This window comes from Rhinolophus ferrumequinum, chromosome 16, assembly GCF_004115265.2.
Source record: "Rhinolophus ferrumequinum isolate MPI-CBG mRhiFer1 chromosome 16, mRhiFer1_v1.p, whole genome shotgun sequence".
Classification (NCBI taxonomy): domain Eukaryota; kingdom Metazoa; phylum Chordata; class Mammalia; order Chiroptera; family Rhinolophidae; genus Rhinolophus; species Rhinolophus ferrumequinum.
The window spans coordinates 434,335-452,573 of NC_046299.1; the positions used below are offsets into that span (position 1 = coordinate 434,335).

An 18,239-nucleotide genomic window follows, 5' to 3' on the forward strand; every position below is an offset into this window, starting at 1 on the left:
AATGAATGAAGGAGCTAAGGAATACGGGAATATGGTCCCTGAGAGTGGAGGGGGATCTGCCCAGGGCCAGGGCCGCACCAGCTTGCAGCGTGGCCGCGGGTGGGTGGGTGGGCGGAGCCTGTCCGCTGACAACACGGAGACCCGACAGTGGCCTCGGAGCTGTGGTGGGGGGAGGGGTGGAGAGCACGACCCCAACTCAGCCGCGCCTCCCATCCGCTCCACCCCCCCTCCCCTCTCCCTGTCCCCCCTCCCCCCGCCCCACGGAGGTGACTGGGGGGCGGGCACAGGAGCGGGCCTCTGGAAAGCTTTGCCTCCGGACAAACAAAAAGTGATCCTGCTGCCGACTCGTAGGACCTGGTCTGCGTTCCTCTGTCGCTGGGCAACCGCCGGCCGGTCCACAGGAGCGAGGCAACCGACTGGCCAGGGGCGCCATGGACCTGGTCATCACTCAGGAGTTGGCCCGCGCTGAGAATCAGCAGGGTGGGCAGGGACCGGCACCCATCGAGACCCCCGTCCTGGGGAAACCCCAGAGCTGCCAGGAGACCCCTCCTCGACCCTCTTGACCCCTCCCTGCCTGATTCAGTGACCCGCCCTTCCCCCCAGCCAGCACTTCTCGGCTTTGACCTGGACACACAGACGCACACGGAGGGCCTTCTTAGAGACAAGGCTTTGTCACTCTAACCTGCTTCTGAGGCTGGATCTGCCTGCGCCCTGCCTGGTGGGGAGGGGGCCCTGCATGTAGCATCTTGCCCCTGGCACTCTTCTCCCTGGAGGTGACCAGGTCCTACGGCCCCAGAAAGGGGCACAGCCGTGAGGCTGCCAGCCTGACCCCAGGCCTCTCTTGGACCCTCCTGACTGTTCCCACCGCTGCTTGTGCTGAGATGGGTGCCTTTGCCTGATCATATCTTCCCCGACTGTTGTCCTGACAGACGCTGCCTCCCTGAAGAGGGCTTACGAGTTGATTAAGTCCGCCAGCCTGGGGAGATCGGAGTTTGACCCCACTGAGAGCTTCAGCCCTGACCTGTTTGTTCTGTGTGCGGAGCAGGCCCTGAAGGTCATTATCCCAGGGGTCCCAGGGCCGAGCCTTAGGACACCTCTGTTTCAGGGCTTATGCTGGAAGCAGAAGGGGACTGACTGAGGAGAGCACAGGCCTCAGGGAGGGGACTGCTGGGCCCTCCTCAGGCATCTTCCGGGCTTCTCCATCCCACATGCACGGGAAGTGGGGCAGTGCCCTCCACTGCCATCTGCGGAGACCTTTCCTGGCTGGGCGTTCTCTTGCAGATGGGGCAGCCAGAGGTGAGCGAGGACTGCATCCAGATGTACTTCAAGGTGAAGGGGCCCGTCACCCAGTTTCTGGGCCGAGCGCACCTGTGCAGGGCCCAGCTGTGTGCCCCCAAGTCCACAGAAAACCTGGTGAGACATGGTCTGTGGGGCCCCCCTAAGGGGTCCTCCCCTCCCCGATTTAGTCCATGTGGAGCCCTCACATGTCCAGTCCTAACAGTTCCCGTGAGATGATGGGTTCACCATTCTAAAGTGAACCGATAGGGTCTGTCTTACTAGAACTTTTTCCCTGAGGCCACCCTGATTCTCCTCAGAATTCTGTGTCTTGTATCACAACTGTTACTATTTCACCCCCCTTCCAAAGTTGTGTCAGGCTAGACAAATCTAAAAGTATTTTTCATTTTTTTTCTAGTTAATTTTCCTTTTGCAATTTTTTTGTTAGTTTCAGGTGTAAAAAACAATGTAATAGACATTTACACCCCTCACAAAGTGATAACCTTCCCATCTGACATCATATAGCTATTACGATTCCATTGACTCTACTCCCTATGCTGTACTCCATAAAAGTATTTTTCATCGAGAGTTATGTGACCAGATTCATTTTCAGTGATGTGGAACTTCCGGTGTCTCCCTCAGCACTGGTGTCATTGGACTTACGTCCTGTTAGAAGTTTGGCCTTTGCAACCTAGTGCCAAGTCACACACAGAGCAGCCGCCCTTGAGCTGGCAGCGAGGCGAAGGTTGCCTGAGAGCCCACGCAGCTGTGGCCTGCCCGGTGCCCCCCTCCCACCGTGCACACAGGGCTGCCAGGCCCGACCCCACTGAGGCTGAAATGGTCATGGAAGGGGCTGTGAGCAGTGCCTGGGGTTTCAGCGGCAAATTCGGTTTGATCGTGCGTCCTTTGTGTGGTTTTAGGAGGAATTTGAAAATTGTGTGACTCAGTACATGAAGGTGATCAACTTTGCGAAAGGGGAACCGAGGTAGGCCCAGCCCCGCCTTCCCCCGTGGGCAGACCAGATCAGGACCTGCTGGGAGGGTCTCTGTGCACACTCAGGGTCTGTCCTCCATGGCTGTGCACGCAGGTCTCTGCCATAGAGCGGGGCCTTGCACAGTCCCCTTAGCTACTTCCTTTCCTCCGTTCAGAGATTGTTGGGATCTGTAGTGACCTTGGACAGCTTCCCCTATGGGCGTCTCCTTTCCCCATCCCCGGGCCCCTCAGGGCTCAGCGTCTTGGTTCCCTCCCTGTGCTACCCCCACAGGCCTGTGCTCCCCATGGCCACAGTCTGGGCCACGGCCTCAGGTGTGTAGAGGTGATTTGGCTGGAAGTCCAGCACTGTTTCCACTTCACTAATGCTTGCTTCATTAGCAGTGAGTATTACGGACGCTTAAGCTTGCACACAAACTGCTATCAGCACAACCTGTTTAAACAGGACACAACATTTAAAGGGCCGTGAGCATAAGTCCCTCACTCGCTCCCCACTACCTGCAGTTGGCGGCCTCCTCTGGCTGGCCCTGTCATAGGTGCTGGATGCAGGGCCCAGCCCCCAGCCCCTCCTTCTGTGAGATCCTGCAGATGTGGAAGCTGGTGGCCTCGCACGAAAGGTTCTGAAGACAGTGGGTGTTTCAAGGGGACCGTACCCTGCAGCCATGAAGCCAGAGTGGTGGGCATCCTTGGGGAGCGGCCTAGAGGCTGCTGCATGCCAGGGGTTTTGGGGTAGCTGCAGACTGTCCGATGGGGGCCCAGGAGCCTTGTCTCACGGTCAGCGGCCTGTGTGATGTGGTGATTAGCAGTGCGCAACATCTAATGGCCGGCCAGCGCAGAGCCCGCCAGACACCTGGGGTGGGTCCTACAAGGCAGAGCCCCTCCAGAGAGGCCTGGAGACGGAGGAGAGCCAGCCCCTGTGTTCCCATCCACACCTCCTCAGGTGGCTGCCTGCAGCAGTCAGGAAAAAGGCCAGCTTCTGAGGAGTGGCCCCACTCCCTCCCTCGACACTGGGCACTTCCTCTCCACCTACCTAGCCCTCTTTCCCTGCACTACTTTTCTGGCTGACTCCTGGTGGCTTTCTGGGTCACCTCCTCCAGAAAGCCCTCCTTGATTCCTCCTGCACCTTCCTGTTCTTGTCTGTCCCTTGGGAGCCAAAGGGGGCCTTGCTCAGTGGTGTGTTTTCATAGGGAGGTGATCCCTTTGTGCAGTGACTGAATAAGTGAGAGGTCTCCGATCTGGGATCAGGATTCTGTGGCCCAGCTAGAGCCAGGGCGCCATCTGTGCAGGCGCCCCTGGTGATCCCTGGAGGGCCCTGTGTGTTCTCATGCAGTGTGGACCATATGTACCCGAGGAGGCTGCTGCCATCTTCTGGCCTAGGGGACTCCAGAAGAGGGCAGGGTGGCTGCGTGCCTACCGGCTCTCAGACGTCCTGTCCGGCCTATGCCACAGGTATCACTTCTTGGTGTTTAACGCCTCGGTCCTCTACTGGCGCATGGCGAGGCCCTTCCTCAAGCCTGGCTGCTCTCACCGCCTGATCGCCAGCCTCTCCCAGATGGTGAATGTGTTAAATCAGTTGGAGGAGGAGGACACGGAGTGGCGGGCGGAGCTGATGCTGTGAGTGGAGTCGGGGCTACGTCCTCCCGGGGCTGGCCTTCCCCGTGCAGGCCGGCCGCTGCGCCCGGCTCTAACTAGAGTCGTGCTTTTGGGGTCTTGTCGGAAGAGGTTTCTGGACTCTATAGGATGATGTCACAATGTCCCAATCGTGTGAGTGTCCAACAGGACGCTTGTTTCCACTCAAAGCACAGGAAATGTGAGCCTGTGTCAGAGTCCCAGCTCCGGTTTAAAGCTCAGTTCAGTGCGCTGTTAACTTAGGAGATGTTTCAGCAGAAATCTCGGCAGCGCGGGTGCCCCGCACATCGCTCCAGGGATGGCCTGAGATGCCACCGTGACAGACTCAGCAGGTGGTCCCTACCCCAAGGGCACCGAAGGTGCCTGTCAGACTGTTTTTCTATTTGCGGAGTGCGGTGTGCAGGCCAGCAGCTGGAGTCCATCTGCACAGAGGACCCAGAGGGTCTGTCCAGAAGCTGGAATCTGTAGGCGTTTCTCTCCTGCTGTGCCCACGTGGGGCACCTTTAACAGAAAAGACATGTAAACGCGCTTGTTTTCAAATGTCCCATGTAGTTACGTCCCTGGGGAGCAGACTGCAGGTGTGGGGTAAGGAGCTGGCCCAGCCTGTATGTTCCTGAAGTTTGAGAAACAGGAAAATAAGGAAAGCATCAATACCGGCTCATTAGATGTTGGCAGCAGACAAGGATTTCCTCAGGGCTCAGCATCCACTGTTTCTGTCCCCCAGGGAGCTGCTGGACTGCTACCTCCACGCGGGCAGGAGAGACGAGGCCGCCACGCTGTGTGCCACGGCCGCGCCCTTCATAAAGGCCTACGTGCCACACAGGTACCGCCAGGTGTTTGCCATCATGGTGAGTTGGCACGGATAGAAGGAGGCGTTCTCGTGTCATTGTTTCGACAACGACGTGTAAGGGCAGCCACCGGGTCCACCCGTGGAGGGACAAAACACACGCATGAAGAAATCAAGACAGAAACTAGTTCTTCATTGTGACTGAATATTTCCTTTGGGACAACACTGAATTAAAAAAAAGCAGAAAATTTGTAAAGTTAGTTACCATAACAACTGTGAGAAGGGCATTCCTAATCTATTCATTTTTGTGTAAAGGAAATCAAGTTATATATGAAAAGCTAAATAATGAACATAATTAATGAACAGAGACTTGTTAATTACGAATATTAAAGTTAAAGGAGGAGTGTTTGCAAATGAACGGTCAAACACAGTATCTGCATCTCTACCTAATTATTTGCTTAAATCTGAACTGATATTTTGTTCCATTTTATAACAGGTACAACATGAATTAATGGACGAGCTTCAGTTAAAAGAAGAAAAGAAAACTTCCACTAGCCTGTCCGTCACTTTCCACATGAATGTGCTGAAAGCGTAAGTGGTTTGGGTGGGTGACAAGGGCTGCATTTTACAAGTGTCCCGTGCAGGGGGTGTGGCTGTGCCCCAGCGGGCTTCCACCCGTGAAGGGAGTGGTTCTAGGCGAGGCCCCAGACTTGTGCAGTGCTTCTGACAGGCTGTGCCAGCTTGAGACTTGGCTCGTAGGTTAGAGCGAATGGGGAAAAGGGATTGTCCCCAGGCAGAGACGTGCTGTTGTGGGAGAGGGGACAGAGAGCGAGGAGGCCAGTGAGGGAGAGGGGGTGGCGGGCTGTGCAGAGGGAGGCTGGTGGCCCCAGGTCCTGCAGCGGGGAGTGGGCAGGGCCCAGGGTCCCCAAGAGGTGGGCCCTGGTGTGGAGCTGGTCTGGCAGAGGGTCTCGTGCAGTGTCCTGGGTTGTTCTCACTCTTAGCGATGGAGGGAGAAAGCTGTTCCTGGAATGAGGGAGAGAGAGGCATGTGACAAGTCGTCTGAGAGAGTGCAGGAGAGAAAGGAGGTGGATTTATTTTAGGCCTCTGTCGGGGAAACACAGGCTCGTAGACTGAGAGTTTGTTTTAGGATAATTTGAATAAACCTGACAGGAGTTTTTGGTTATTTGATGTTTGAATTAATTCTAGAAAATTGGATAAAAATGATTTACCTGAAGACGTCAACAAAATTCTGAAGAAGACCTATACAGAGTTAGGTCATTGCGATCACCAGAGCACCCCTTCCATCAGAGAGGAAAAGTAAGTGTTTATGTTTTCCACTTCACAGCTGCATAATCACTGCATAAAATTGCTAAGTACAGGAAAATGTGAGAAATGTAAAAAGCACCCATCACACCCCTGCCAAGCGCCAGCTGTGGGAGGTTCCCATGCGTTTCCTCCAGCCCTCTGCGTCCTGAGTTTTGTACTGTTTGGGGAGCACTTGTGATATGTGACTTCATATTGTACTTTTAAAGTCAGATTTAACTTCTGGCAGAAGTCCTTTTCAGGTTCTTGCAAGATCTTACCCCCTTCTGAATAACAGTACAATTTCCGCAGGTGGAAGACAAGCTTTTTTTTCTCCCCAAGCATTTTAATTTTTTAAATTCTGTGCGTCTGGACCCTCTGAGAGCTACTGGGAGTTTATGATAATCCTGGATTGAATTCCTGCAAGTGGGAAGCTAAGCCAGAGGCCGACAGAAGAGCCTGGAATGTCCTCCTAGTTTATTCCCACAGAGGTGACAGGTGTCTTCCAACGCAGCAGCTGTCACATCCTCGTGTGTGTTTATTTAAAAGAACAGGGAAGGGCAAAATACCTGTTGATCGGTGGGTGACATGACCGCATTGCTTTGGTTCTGTGCATATCTGTGGCCATTCACTGGTGGGTGCAGTGCTCAGCTGTGCCTGGACCTTGAACTTGCACTTCCGACAACTTATCTTTTCAGTTCTTGGTGATTTTCTCAACTTCTCTGCACTCCAGACACAAGGAACATTGGGCCTTTTGCCTATTGTTTTGGATGTTTCTTCCGTTTGTCATTTAAAAGTTGATTTGGGGTGTGGTGGGTTGAATTATTTCTCCTAAAGATATAGTGAAGCCTGGACCTCGCTCCCTGCAGATGTGACCTTGTTTGGAGCTAGGTCTTTGCAGGGATTGTCAAGTTCAGGTCAGAGTGGAGTAGGCTGGGCCCTTGTAAGGAGGGAGAATCTGAGACACAGAGACTCAGCTCAGTGGAGAAGGCCATCCAAGAGGGAGACAGCTGTGAGACGGGCATGGGGTGCCGGCCACAGCCGAAGTGGGGCGCCGTGTGTGTTCCCTTCCCGGGACCTCCGCAGGGAGCGCGGCCCTGAGACTCCTGGAGGTGGAAACTCTCTCCACACTGTGAGAGATCAAGCTTCTGTCACTTTAAGCCACCGAGTTTGTGGTAAGCAGCCCTAGAAACTCACATGGGGAGCGTTGATTACCTAGTGTAACTGGGGAGCACAGACAGACGCTGACACAGTCACGTCAGTTGTCTTGTGGTGTCTGGGACAGGCCTCCCGGCACAGCTGCCATCCTCACGGTGTCGGTGGGGCTGGACTCCCTTCCAAGGCTCACCTGGGTGGCCAGGCAAGCTCTCCAGGGGGCAGCTTGCTGTGGCAAAGCCAGTGAAGGACAGTTGGGTAGCTCTGGAAACCAAGAGTGTTTGTGATCTAAGGAGGGAGGTGGCGTCTGCCAAACGTGGAGGTTTCCTGCTGCTTAGAAGCAGGTACTCAAAGGAAGAGTGTCACACAGGCACGGACGCGGGACCCAGGGTCACGGGTCTTGAGTCGTCTGCAGCTGGGTTGGAGGGGAGGGCGCACGAGGGCACCTCCTGTACATGTTGTCACTTCACATGTGAGTTCTCCATCGCTCTTCAATGTTTACAGACTTCATGGGCCAGGCGTTGCATATGTACGTATGTTTAATGGCTCTACATCATTGTTTTATTCATTTCTAATTTAACATGCAGTTATTATAGACAGTTTGAAAATAGCATCAATGTACATTTTCAGAATTATCATCACATGACTTTCAACTGCTTTCCCCACATAAATTGAGAACATGTTTCTGCGTCATGAAGTATTTTTCCACGACGAGGGTCCTCTGGGAGGTCAGGAACGTCCTTTGCGTGTGTGAACGCACGCATACACGTGCATTTCTCTGCGAGCAAGCCACGCTCGGCCTGGCCTCCAGTGTCCTCTGTCATGGCTGGGAGCTCCCCTGGCGGTCTCACTGTCAGGTGAGCACAGAAAACGCACATGGGATGCTCCCCCACCCGCTCGGAGAACCAGCCCGTGCCCAGATGCCCGCCAAGGCCCTGCCCTCCAGTGTCTGCAGCCCCTCGTCTGTCAGAACTTGTAGCTTTGTGTGTCGTGGCCAAATGATGCAGAATAGCTTGTGATTTGCACACTTAAGTTTCCTCATGGCTTCATGTGCAGTCAGCAGGTGGTGGCTGCTCCTTGGGCCTGGAAGAGAGGGTGTGTCCTCTGCTTGCTGGGGACACAGGCTCAGCCACTCAGAGCTGCCCTATGTGGGCTTCAGGTCCCGCCTCAGCCCGACCGTCTGGGAGGGGCCCAGCTTCTGACACCTCTGGGGTGGGAAAAATTTTCTGTTAGTGTAAACCAAAAATGATGGGAAGCCGGGGGTTTGCACCTTCACGGCTCTCCCTTCTCATCTATGTAGGAGGCTGAGTGGTCGGAGCTCAGGGAGGGCGGGGGGAGATGGGGGCCCAACCTGCCAGGGCCCTTGTTGGTCCCTGGGGCTGTGTGGGTGGGGGATGAGGGAGGCAGGGACTGTGGGGAGTCCAGGGTCCATATGCTTCCCAACGCAGAGAGAGGGGAGGGTGGTGACACGACACACAGGCCATTTGCAGTCCAGTTAAGGCTGACACTTAGGAAAAGGCAGAAAGGGCTGGACTTTCCTCCAGGGACATGTGCTGTGTCTGGAGACAATGCTTGGTGGCACCAGTGGGACATCTAGTGGCTGGCCACCAGGGCTGCAGCTGAACGCCCCTTGGTGCCCAGGACAACTCTTCCCCACCCAGAGAGTTAGCTGGTCCAGGTGTCAGTGGTCGCAGCTGAGCCCCTGGCTCGTCCCACCCAGGGCACTGCCCTGTCCCTGCGCTCTGTGACGTCTGACACTTCCTTCGGAACTCCTCTTGGCTCTCTTTCAGAGTTGCTTACTTAGGCCATTGTCGGTGCTTTGCGTTTCCATATACATTTTAGCATCGGCCCATCGATTTCTACCAAGACCCTGATCGGTGACTGTGAATGCTCTTGGTGATGTCCCCAGATGCTCGTCACCTGGCGTTGAGTCAGGAAATGTAGTCTGTCCCCATGTTCCCACCCACTCTGAGCTGCTGTGCAGGGGCTGTGCTCTGCTCCCCCAGACCGCCCTTGGCGGGCCCTGAGGGCAGAGGAGAGGAGCGGTTGCCCAGTGGCCGCAGCTGTGAGTCCCTCCACATCCCGTGTCAGGCCTGGAGGAGGCTGGGCTTGGGGCCATCACCGCAGGATCGTGGCTGTGTCTTATTTGGGTTTCCTACCTCTTGTGAACGCTGACTGAACGCTTAGTCTACCAGACAGGTGTATCTTCTCGTCACCCCTATTGATCCATTATTGCTTTGCTTTTTTGTTTCCAGAATCCTTTTGCTTTTTGAATTAGCTCATCTTTCTTTAACCTTGAAATGTGAGGAGGTCTCCTCTGGCTGCCTCTCAGACTTGAAGAAAATTGACAGTGAGGTAAGTGGTCAGTGACTGTGGGTGTCCGGTCCCTGCTCGTGGTCACCTGTACATAAAGGGAAAGGAAAAGGAGACGAACTGGAACCGCCACCTCCCCCAGCAGGGCCCAAATCTGTGTCATTGCCTCGCTTCCTTCCCATCTTTTCTATGCGCGTTTCCCACAGTGAGATGTGGGTTTTGCACACCGCTCTTTCCCATTTCCTGTTGTCACAGGCACTGGCCCGTGTTGCCACCAGCTGTTTATACAACTCACTTGAAGGGCTGCACAATAGTTCATAATATTCATGATCCATAACTTACTCTCCAGCCCTGTTATGGGACATTCAAATCCTATTATTCTTTTGCTTATTACAAAGAGCTGCAATTAACATCTTGTGCCTAACGCTTTTATGTGCATTTAGAATTTTTCCCTCAGATAAATTCATTGACATGAAATTACTGGGGAATTATCACTTTTAAGATTTTAAAATGCACATTAGAGTATTGCCCTCCGAAGAAAATTTCACATGCCCCCAAAAGTTGATAAGAATGCATGCTTCAGGTTTATTTGTGTTTTACTTAAAAAACTGTGCAAGGTCCCTTCCGCAGAGCAAAGGCTTATCTTAGAGCTGGCACTGCCAGTTGTGAGTGTAGCACAGGGTACCTAGCAGATGCTGTTACGGGAGCTGCTGTTCACAAGCGTGAGTGAGTCAGAGGAAGGGTTTGCTCGGATAGTCTCACCATTGGCTGGAGGGTCACTTCACTCTGTCTTCATTGAGTGTCTGCTGTGTTTAGTCCCAAGTTACCTGTGAGTGTCAGATGCCAGCTGACCTGCAGGCATTTCCCACCAAATAACGCTCTAAGATGACTGCCCATTATGTGGTGTGGTCCGTAAGAAACACAGGTTAGCAAAAGGGGAATCAGTTCCTCATATTCGTAGTTATGTTGGCCTGGAAATGACTCTAAGAAAGGAAACAAACTGAACTTGGACCTTGACAGTCAGGTGCTACTTGGACAGGACTGGGATCGTCAGTGGGGAGGGGATTGGGGTGCAGGTGCGGGTGGCCAGAGAGCACAGGTGATGAAAACAGCAGGTGGGCCTCTATTTGAAGCACTTGACAGAGTTCTTTATGGGCCCCATTCCCCTGTCTGAGGAAACAGACAGTAAGTGAAAAACTTTAACAAGACAAAGGAGGTCATTATATAATGACAAATGGACAGATTCATCAAGAGAAGATAACAGTTGTACGTATATATGCACCCAACGTTGGAGCACCGGAGTGTATTAAGCAACTATTAACAGATCTGAAAGCAGAAGTAGGCAGCAGCACAGTCATAGCAGGGGCCTTCAGTACCCCACTTTCAACAAGGTGAGATCATCCAGACAGAAACTCGTGAGAATATACTGGGCTTGAACTACATGTTAGACTGAATGGGCCTAGTGGACATTTACAGAACATATTATTCAACGCAGCAAAATACAGAAAACCCTAAATACTCCACTGGAAACTGTTAGAACTAATGAGCGAATTCAATAAAAGTTACAGGATTCAAAATCAACATCCAAAAATTGGTTGTGTGTTTGTCCACTAACAACAAGCTATCCGAAAGAGAAATGAAGAAAGTGCTATTTACAATAGCATCAAAAACAACAAAATACTTGGGAATAAGTTGAATCCAGGAAGTGAATGACCTGTGCTCTGAAAAACGTAAGACATTAATTAAAGAAACTGAAGAAGACACTAAGAAATGGAAAGATAGTCCATGTTTTTGGATTGGAGGAATCAAAATTTTTAAATGTCCACACTGCCCCAAACCATCTACTGATTCAGTGTAATGCCTATCAAAATTCCAGTGGCATTTCTCACAGAAATAGAAAAAAATCCTAAAATATGTATGGAACCAGAAAAGAGCCAAAGCATTCTTGAGAAAGAACAAAGCTGGAGACATCACATGTTCTTTTCCCCAACTATACTACAAAGCTATAGTGATGAAAACAGCATAGTACTGGCATAAGAGCAGACACAGAGACCAATGGAGCAGAACTGAGAGCCTGGATATAAACTCCCACATATGTTAGCTAATGGGGAAAGATCATCTCTTCAATAAACGGTGTTGGGGAAACTGGATATCTAACTGCAGATGAATGAAATTGGACCCCCCCATTTTCCACCAGTTGGGAAAATGCACTCATGATGGTTTAGAGACTTAAGACCGGCAACCATAAAACTCCTATAAGAGAAGAACACTTGGGGGAAAAGCTTCTTGACACTGGTCTTGGCAATGATTTTTTGAATATGACAACAAAGCTAAAGCAAACAAGTAGAGCTACATCAAACTAAAAAGTCTGCACAGCAAAGGAAACAGTGCAATGGAAAGGCGACCTATGGCAGAGGAGAAAATATTTGCAGGCCAGCTAGTTACCTGATAAGGGATTATTATCTAAAAAAAATAAGGAACTCATATAATTGAATAGCAAAACACCCAAATAATCCAGTGAACAAAGCAGGCTAAAGACCTGAATGGACATTTTCTGAGGAAGATACTCCAATGGCCGCCAGGTACACGAAGAGGTGCTCAGCATCACTGCCCATCGGGGGCCTGCGAATCGACACCGCTGTGACATGTCACCTCGCACTTTCAGAGGGCGAAAAGAAGCGATAACTGGCGTTGGCTCACCCCACTCAGGTGCCAGGGCTATGGGGAGGGGCCCTCCCTCGTGCACTGCTGGTGGGACTGAGAATGGGTGCGGCCATATGGAAAACAGTGGGGAAGCTCCTCAAAAAACTGAACAGAACCACCATAGGATCCAACAGTTCCACTTCTGGGAACACGTTCTACAGCTGTGAAGTCAGGTCTCAGATGTCTGCACCCCGTGTTCACTGCGGCGTGATTCCCAGTAGCCTAAGTGTCCGCTGATGAGTGATGCCTAAAGAAGACGTGTCCATATGCTGAGTGAGAGAAGTCAGACAGAGAAGCAGTGGGATTGTGGTGGCCAGACCAGGGTGCAGGAAGAGGGGAGGTGTTGGGAAAAGGGGACAAACTTTCCTTGTGAGATGGGTTTCTGAGGACCTAACGCATGGCGTGGTGACTGTGGTTGACACCGCTGTGTCGTGGCCTTGAAAGTTGCTGAGACAGTAGATCCTCACCATTCTTACCAAAAGGAAAAAAATAAGTGTGTGAGGTGGAGGATGTGTTAGTTGTTTGATTATGGCAATCATTTCACCACGTAGACATATATCAACTCATCACATTTACATATATACAATTACTTGTGAGTTATACCTCTATAAAAATTTGAATACAAAATAAGGCAGAGTAGACATTTCAGAAGAACATATTAGCCAACTTTTGAAGATACAGTAACTCAGTTATCCAAAGTGAAGCAGGAGAAACACTGGAAAGAAACTACAGTGCAGCATGAGCCGTGCAACAGCTTCAGGCAGACGGGTGGGTGTGTCATTGGAGTCCTTGAGGGAGAATAGAGAATAGAGGGAACTGAAAAAAGTAGTTTTAGAAATAATGGCTCAATCTGATGGTCGTGAAGAGGAGCAAAAGTAGGCATGACAGCAGACTTTTTCTTGGAAACAATACGAGCCCAAAGACCTAAGACCAACAGCTCTGAAGTACCAAACTGAAAGCTGTCAACCTAAAAATCTATACTCAGGAAAATGTCTTTCAAAATCAGAGGCAAAGTAAAAATTAATTAAAACATACAAAATCCAAAGGAGTCTGACTAACACCGTAAGAAATTTTAAAGGAAGTTCTTGAGCCAGAAAGAAGATGGTACCAGATGTGGGAATCCGGACCTACACGAAACCAGGAAGGGAACTGCATGACTAAATAGAAAAGACGTAACGAATATTTCAATCTTTTCAAAAGGTAACTGGCTGCAATCCCACCCCAGATCCAGCAAAAGTGTTTTAGAAATTGGCTGATCACAAAATTATACAGAAACACAAAGGGCCCAGAGCAGCTAAAATCAGCTTTGAGAAGGCAGAGCAGTGTCAGGGGACGCCCCTGCCTGACTTGTGACTCTTTACAAAGGCTCGTGGTTAGTGCAGAGCTGCGTTGGCACAAGGCAAGTCACGCAGACTGACTGAGGGGACGCACAAACACGTGGTCAGGGGCTTTTTGACAAAGGTGCAGAGGCATTCAGTGGGTAAAAGATAGTCTCTAGAAAAAAGGTGCTGCAACAATCAAATAACCACGTGAAAACATGAACGTTGACTGTACCTCACACCATACACAGACATTAACTCAAAATGCATTCCAGACCTAAATGGAAGTGTTAAAACCACAAAGCTTCTAGAAAACGGCATAAGAAAATCTTTGTGACCCAGGGTCAGACAAAAAATTCTTAGGATTTCAGAAGCACAACCTGTGTAAGAAGAAATTGGGAAATTAAATTTTATTAAGTGAAGAACTGCCTTTAAATGATGCTGTTAAGAAAATGAAAATACAAGCCAGATACTGAGAGAAAAGTTTTTAAATCTCGTATCTGATAAAGGCCTGTATCCAGATTATATAAGAACTCTAAATACTCAAGAAAACAAAACAAGCTGAAAAATGCAAAAGATCTGAACGGACTCTTCCCCACTGGAGATACATGGACGTCAAAAAGAAAAGATGCTGAACCTCACGTGTTACGATGTTCAGTGCTGTGTTTGGGGAAACCTCGTTTCTACCCCCTGTGTGTTTTTCTCCCTTATTTTCACACAGGACACTTCACTTCTTGACCTTTCTGGTCACCAAAAATGTGGAGATTCTTCCCGCACCAAGCTATTCTGTGACACCAGCTGTGTCCTGCAGTTTAACTCAGTTCCGACACTAAGTGCCTGGAGAGAGTGGCAGACCCACAAGAGAAGGGCTCGGCCCGAGACTGCCCCCTCTTAGATGCCGATTGCAAGTAGTAGGTCCCCAGGTTACACACAGCTTCTCTGACTTGGCTGCAAATTGGGGGTTCCCAGGACAACCTCGTCAGGTTTGATTAATTTGCTAGAGCGGCTCCGAGAACTCAGGAAACATGTACATTTACTGGTTTTTTATGTCATAAAGCACGTGCTAAAGGACACAGGTGAGCAGCCAGATGGAGGGTCCAGAGCCAGGTCTGGGAGGGTCCTGAGTGCAGGGGCTTCTGTCCCTGTGGAGCTGGGGGCGCCCCGCCTGCTGTGGGGTGTCCACCAGCCTGGAAGCTCCCTGAACCCTGTGCTGTTGGGATTTCATGGAGACTCCATCATGTAGGCGTGGTCGATCGTTGACTCCATTTCCAGCCCCTCTCCCTTCTCCAGAGAACCGTCCCAGCTGAAAAGTGTCAGCTTCTGATCATGGCCCATTATTCCCGGGGACCAGCCCCTCAGAACCCACGCAGGACGCCTCAATAGACCCAAAGCACTGCTGTCCCTTGGGATTTACAAGGGTTAGGAGCCCTGGGCTGGGAACCGGGCAGAGACCTATATGTACATAATCTCACAACTACACACTTGCTAGAGGGGTTAAGTGAAGGGCCGACCATCTCAGATGGAGAAAAGGGCTCTCGTGCACAGCTGGGGGTGGAGAAAGGGCGCCACCCTTTGGAAGACAGTCGAGCAGTTTTATAAAAAGGGAAGCTCCCTGGCTGCTGCCTGCAGCTCTGCCTCCTCCCTGCAGGCGCCCGGCCTGACCATAGGGAGCAAATCAGAGAAGTTGGTGTAATTACTTAAGAACTCAGTGTCCACTGACACGAACTACTTTCCTCCTCTATTAAAAACGTAGAGTGATTTTTTTTTTAGCTTTCTCAAAACTTTGCGTCTGTTGGAAACATTTTAAGTTTTTAAGTACATTTTTGTGTTTCCTTAAGATTTTTATTTGTGGAATTTCTGCCTAATTAACTACAATTAAATGGTCTTCAGAGTTAACGAAAGGGTAGTATTGTTTCTGTCTATACACATGCTTGTGTCTGCAGGATCCTGGGACGCTGATTGAAATTGAATGCCTGGAGTATGAATTAGAAGCCCTGAGACTTGAAAAGAAAATGAGAACCTACACTCGAGCGGCGGTGGAGGTAAGGCCTGGGCGTCCCCGGGGCAGGCTGGGGGCAGATCGCCTGGGAGAGCCGAGTCTGTGCCACATGTCAGGGTGCTGGGGTGTGCGGGGACCCCACTGCTGGCCTCACTCTGGCTCTGGCTCTGGCTCTGCTGCTGTTTCCCATGTGACAGGCATACGGCCAGCTGGCTGTGCCTCAATTTCCCACCTGTGAGCATGGCCTCTTGGCAGGAACTGCAGCGGCCAGGGGAGCACGTGAGCCGGCAGCCCCTCTGCAGCCCTGAGGGTGGTCCCCCATGGCTCCCAGGACCATGTGGCCTGGTGGGCGTGTTAGGGGCCAGCAGCCAGGGCTGGGCTGGATGAGCCCTGTGGCCTGTGCAGAGCTGCCTGCCCCGCCCCCACGCACACTGACACTTGTCCTTGGTCAGGGCCACCATGCCGTTGTGAGGCTCCTTGACATCACGACTCACGTCCGGGAAGGCAAGTCACCCACCATAGTGAGGGCCGGCGGCCTCCTCGGGCCTGGGAGCCTGAGGGTCTCTGGAGCAGTGGTGAGGTCACTGCAAGGGATGGGGGCAGCGGGGACCCAGGTGCGTGGGGCGGGCAGGCCCTGAGGGCTCCCACCGGGAGGGGGCCGTGTGTGCTCGCAGCAGCTGCTCTCACTTCCTCACTCACCCCGTTTGGAAGCCTCGCGCTTGTGAGGAATCGTCCCTCTGTAGTTACAGAGGCGGCGGCTGTCTTAGCCTCTTGGTGCTGCTGCAGTGTGGGAGGCCACGTGTATCATTGTAGATGGTTCTTTAATAAGAATTTTGCAGTTTAAAAAGAGGAACAAAGTGTATTGAAGCAACAATGATTTTGGGCCACTAGCGTTGATTTTGGGCCGAGGGGGGCCCTCCCTGGGATTGGCTCATGGAACCCTCACAGCAGCCCCCATGTGCCAGGCTGCCCGTGTCCCACGTCACCCACCTGGCCTGGGAGGATCCAGCCAGCGTCTGTGCTGAGAACACTCTGCCAGGAGGTGGGGCGACGCCCTCAGCGGGCACATTCAACGCTGCCTGTGGGACTTGCTTGCGTGACTGTCCCCAGTGGCGTGAACCTTCTCAAATGAGGTCCTTACCGCGTGAGGCCTGCCACGTGCTGGTGCCTGGTGCCCGGTAGGCACTAGATAAATGTTGTTTGAAGGTGATTTACAGAAAACTCTGGGCCACCGCGTTTGATCGTGAAACCGCGACAGAGGCGGTTGTGTGTGTGGTGATGGTGGTGGCACGAGGAGGGGTTGACGGGTCCCTCTGCCTGTGCCCTCCGCGGAAGTCAGAGGCCGCAGGGTCAGCTCGAGAGGCCTTGCCCACTTGTCTGAACAGCCAGGCGGCACGGGGTTGGGAATCCCAGGCTTGGGCTGGACCCTGGACCCAGGAGCAGCATGAGGGGAGCCCCGAGGGTCCTGGGCTGGCGTAGGAGCGGTGAGGCCGCATCCACAAGCCGCCAAGTGCCCGGGACAGAGCCAGTCTGCTGGGAGGGCGCATGGTCTTGGGGTAACGCACGGAACGGGCATAGGCTCCCAGAAACACACAAAACCAAGAAGTAAGCAGACTTGACCGAGTCAGTTCAGGGGACAGAGGCTCAGCTCGGAGTGCACAGCCCCTGCAGAGCCTTTTAAGGAAGTGCCTTTAAGGGAACCTGTCCCTTCCAGAAAAGATCACCCAGGCCACGTCCACAGACCGTCTGAGACGGGCCCTGGCCCACTTGCGGCCTCCTGACCCTCCGGCCTCCCCAGATCGGGAGCCACCCGGGGGCCACCATTGCCTCAGGTCAGGCCGGGCCGTCTGTCTGTCCGTCTGTCCGTCTGTCCGTCCGTCAGCCGCCGTTCACTGTCTGTTGTGCAGGCACAGCTGAGCATGATGCAGAGACTGGACGTCGCACTCCAGCGAGCCTCCCGCCTGGGCGACCCCCGGGTCATCCAGGTGGTGTGTGCGACCCAGTGGAACCTGTGTCTCCCTTTGCTGCAGCACAACCTGCGGCATCACCTGCGGAAGTCGCTGACCAACATCGCGGACATCCTGGAGAAGGTGGACAGGTAGCCCGTGCATCAGTGTCCTGGGCTGTGCCCTCAGAGACGGGCGGCACGTGGGCAGGATGCGGCCACACCAGGGACAGGGGTGAAATCCAACACATTTGCCCCAAAAGTGATGCAAGCAGGCGAATCCACCTGCTTATAAAGAGGGCTTGAGTGGCTGGGGGGACGACAGTGCCATCAGTTTGTCCTGAGAGGGTCAGGCTGCCCTCACCACCTGCTCACCTCAGCTGAGGGCAGCCTGGGCCTATCACTCAGGGGCAGACAGACACCCGGCTTCAGGGTCGCCCTCTGAAAGCCAGTGCCAGCACAGCGTCACCGTGCTCCACAAACTCCTGTGGGGGGACCTGCCATGGCCCAGGGGTGGCCCAGAGCTGGCCGTGAGCCAGTGTCCACGCACCTGGTGTCCGGGTGCCCCCAGGCAGTGCCATCAGGGCTGGTGCCTCTGCCCACGTCACACACTGGTCATGTGCCAGCCTCAGGCTAGGCACCTCTGGGCCCCAGAGACAGTGAAGCGGGGCAGCCCAAGCACTTCCGTGCACACCTACGTCTGCACCTACCCCTGTGGCTGTCCCTACACCTACGTGCGTGCTTGCACTTGGATCTACACCTTCACCTACACCAACACGACACCCGCTCTGTGCTTACCCACACCTGCACCCACACCTGCCC

General features: G+C 52.7%; 1 protein-coding gene across 1 annotated transcript in view; it reads left to right on the forward strand.

The window, feature by feature from the left end:
* Positions 1–389: 389 nt before the first annotated feature.
* CFAP46 (cilia and flagella associated protein 46) overlaps positions 390–18,239 on the forward strand; it is a 90,051-nt gene continuing 72,201 nt past the window's right edge. Inside the window, exons 1-11 of the mRNA XM_033129774.1 lie at positions 390–480; positions 930–1,054; positions 1,282–1,413; positions 2,196–2,260; positions 3,715–3,879; positions 4,619–4,742; positions 5,178–5,272; positions 5,888–5,998; positions 9,394–9,493; positions 15,417–15,515; positions 17,380–17,570. Coding sequence (XP_032985665.1) covers positions 432–480; positions 930–1,054; positions 1,282–1,413; positions 2,196–2,260; positions 3,715–3,879; positions 4,619–4,742; positions 5,178–5,272; positions 5,888–5,998; positions 9,394–9,493; positions 15,417–15,515; positions 17,380–17,570 — 1,256 coding nt within the window. The 5' untranslated portion in view covers positions 390–431. The remainder of the gene's footprint in view (positions 481–929; positions 1,055–1,281; positions 1,414–2,195; positions 2,261–3,714; positions 3,880–4,618; positions 4,743–5,177; positions 5,273–5,887; positions 5,999–9,393; positions 9,494–15,416; positions 15,516–17,379; positions 17,571–18,239) is intronic.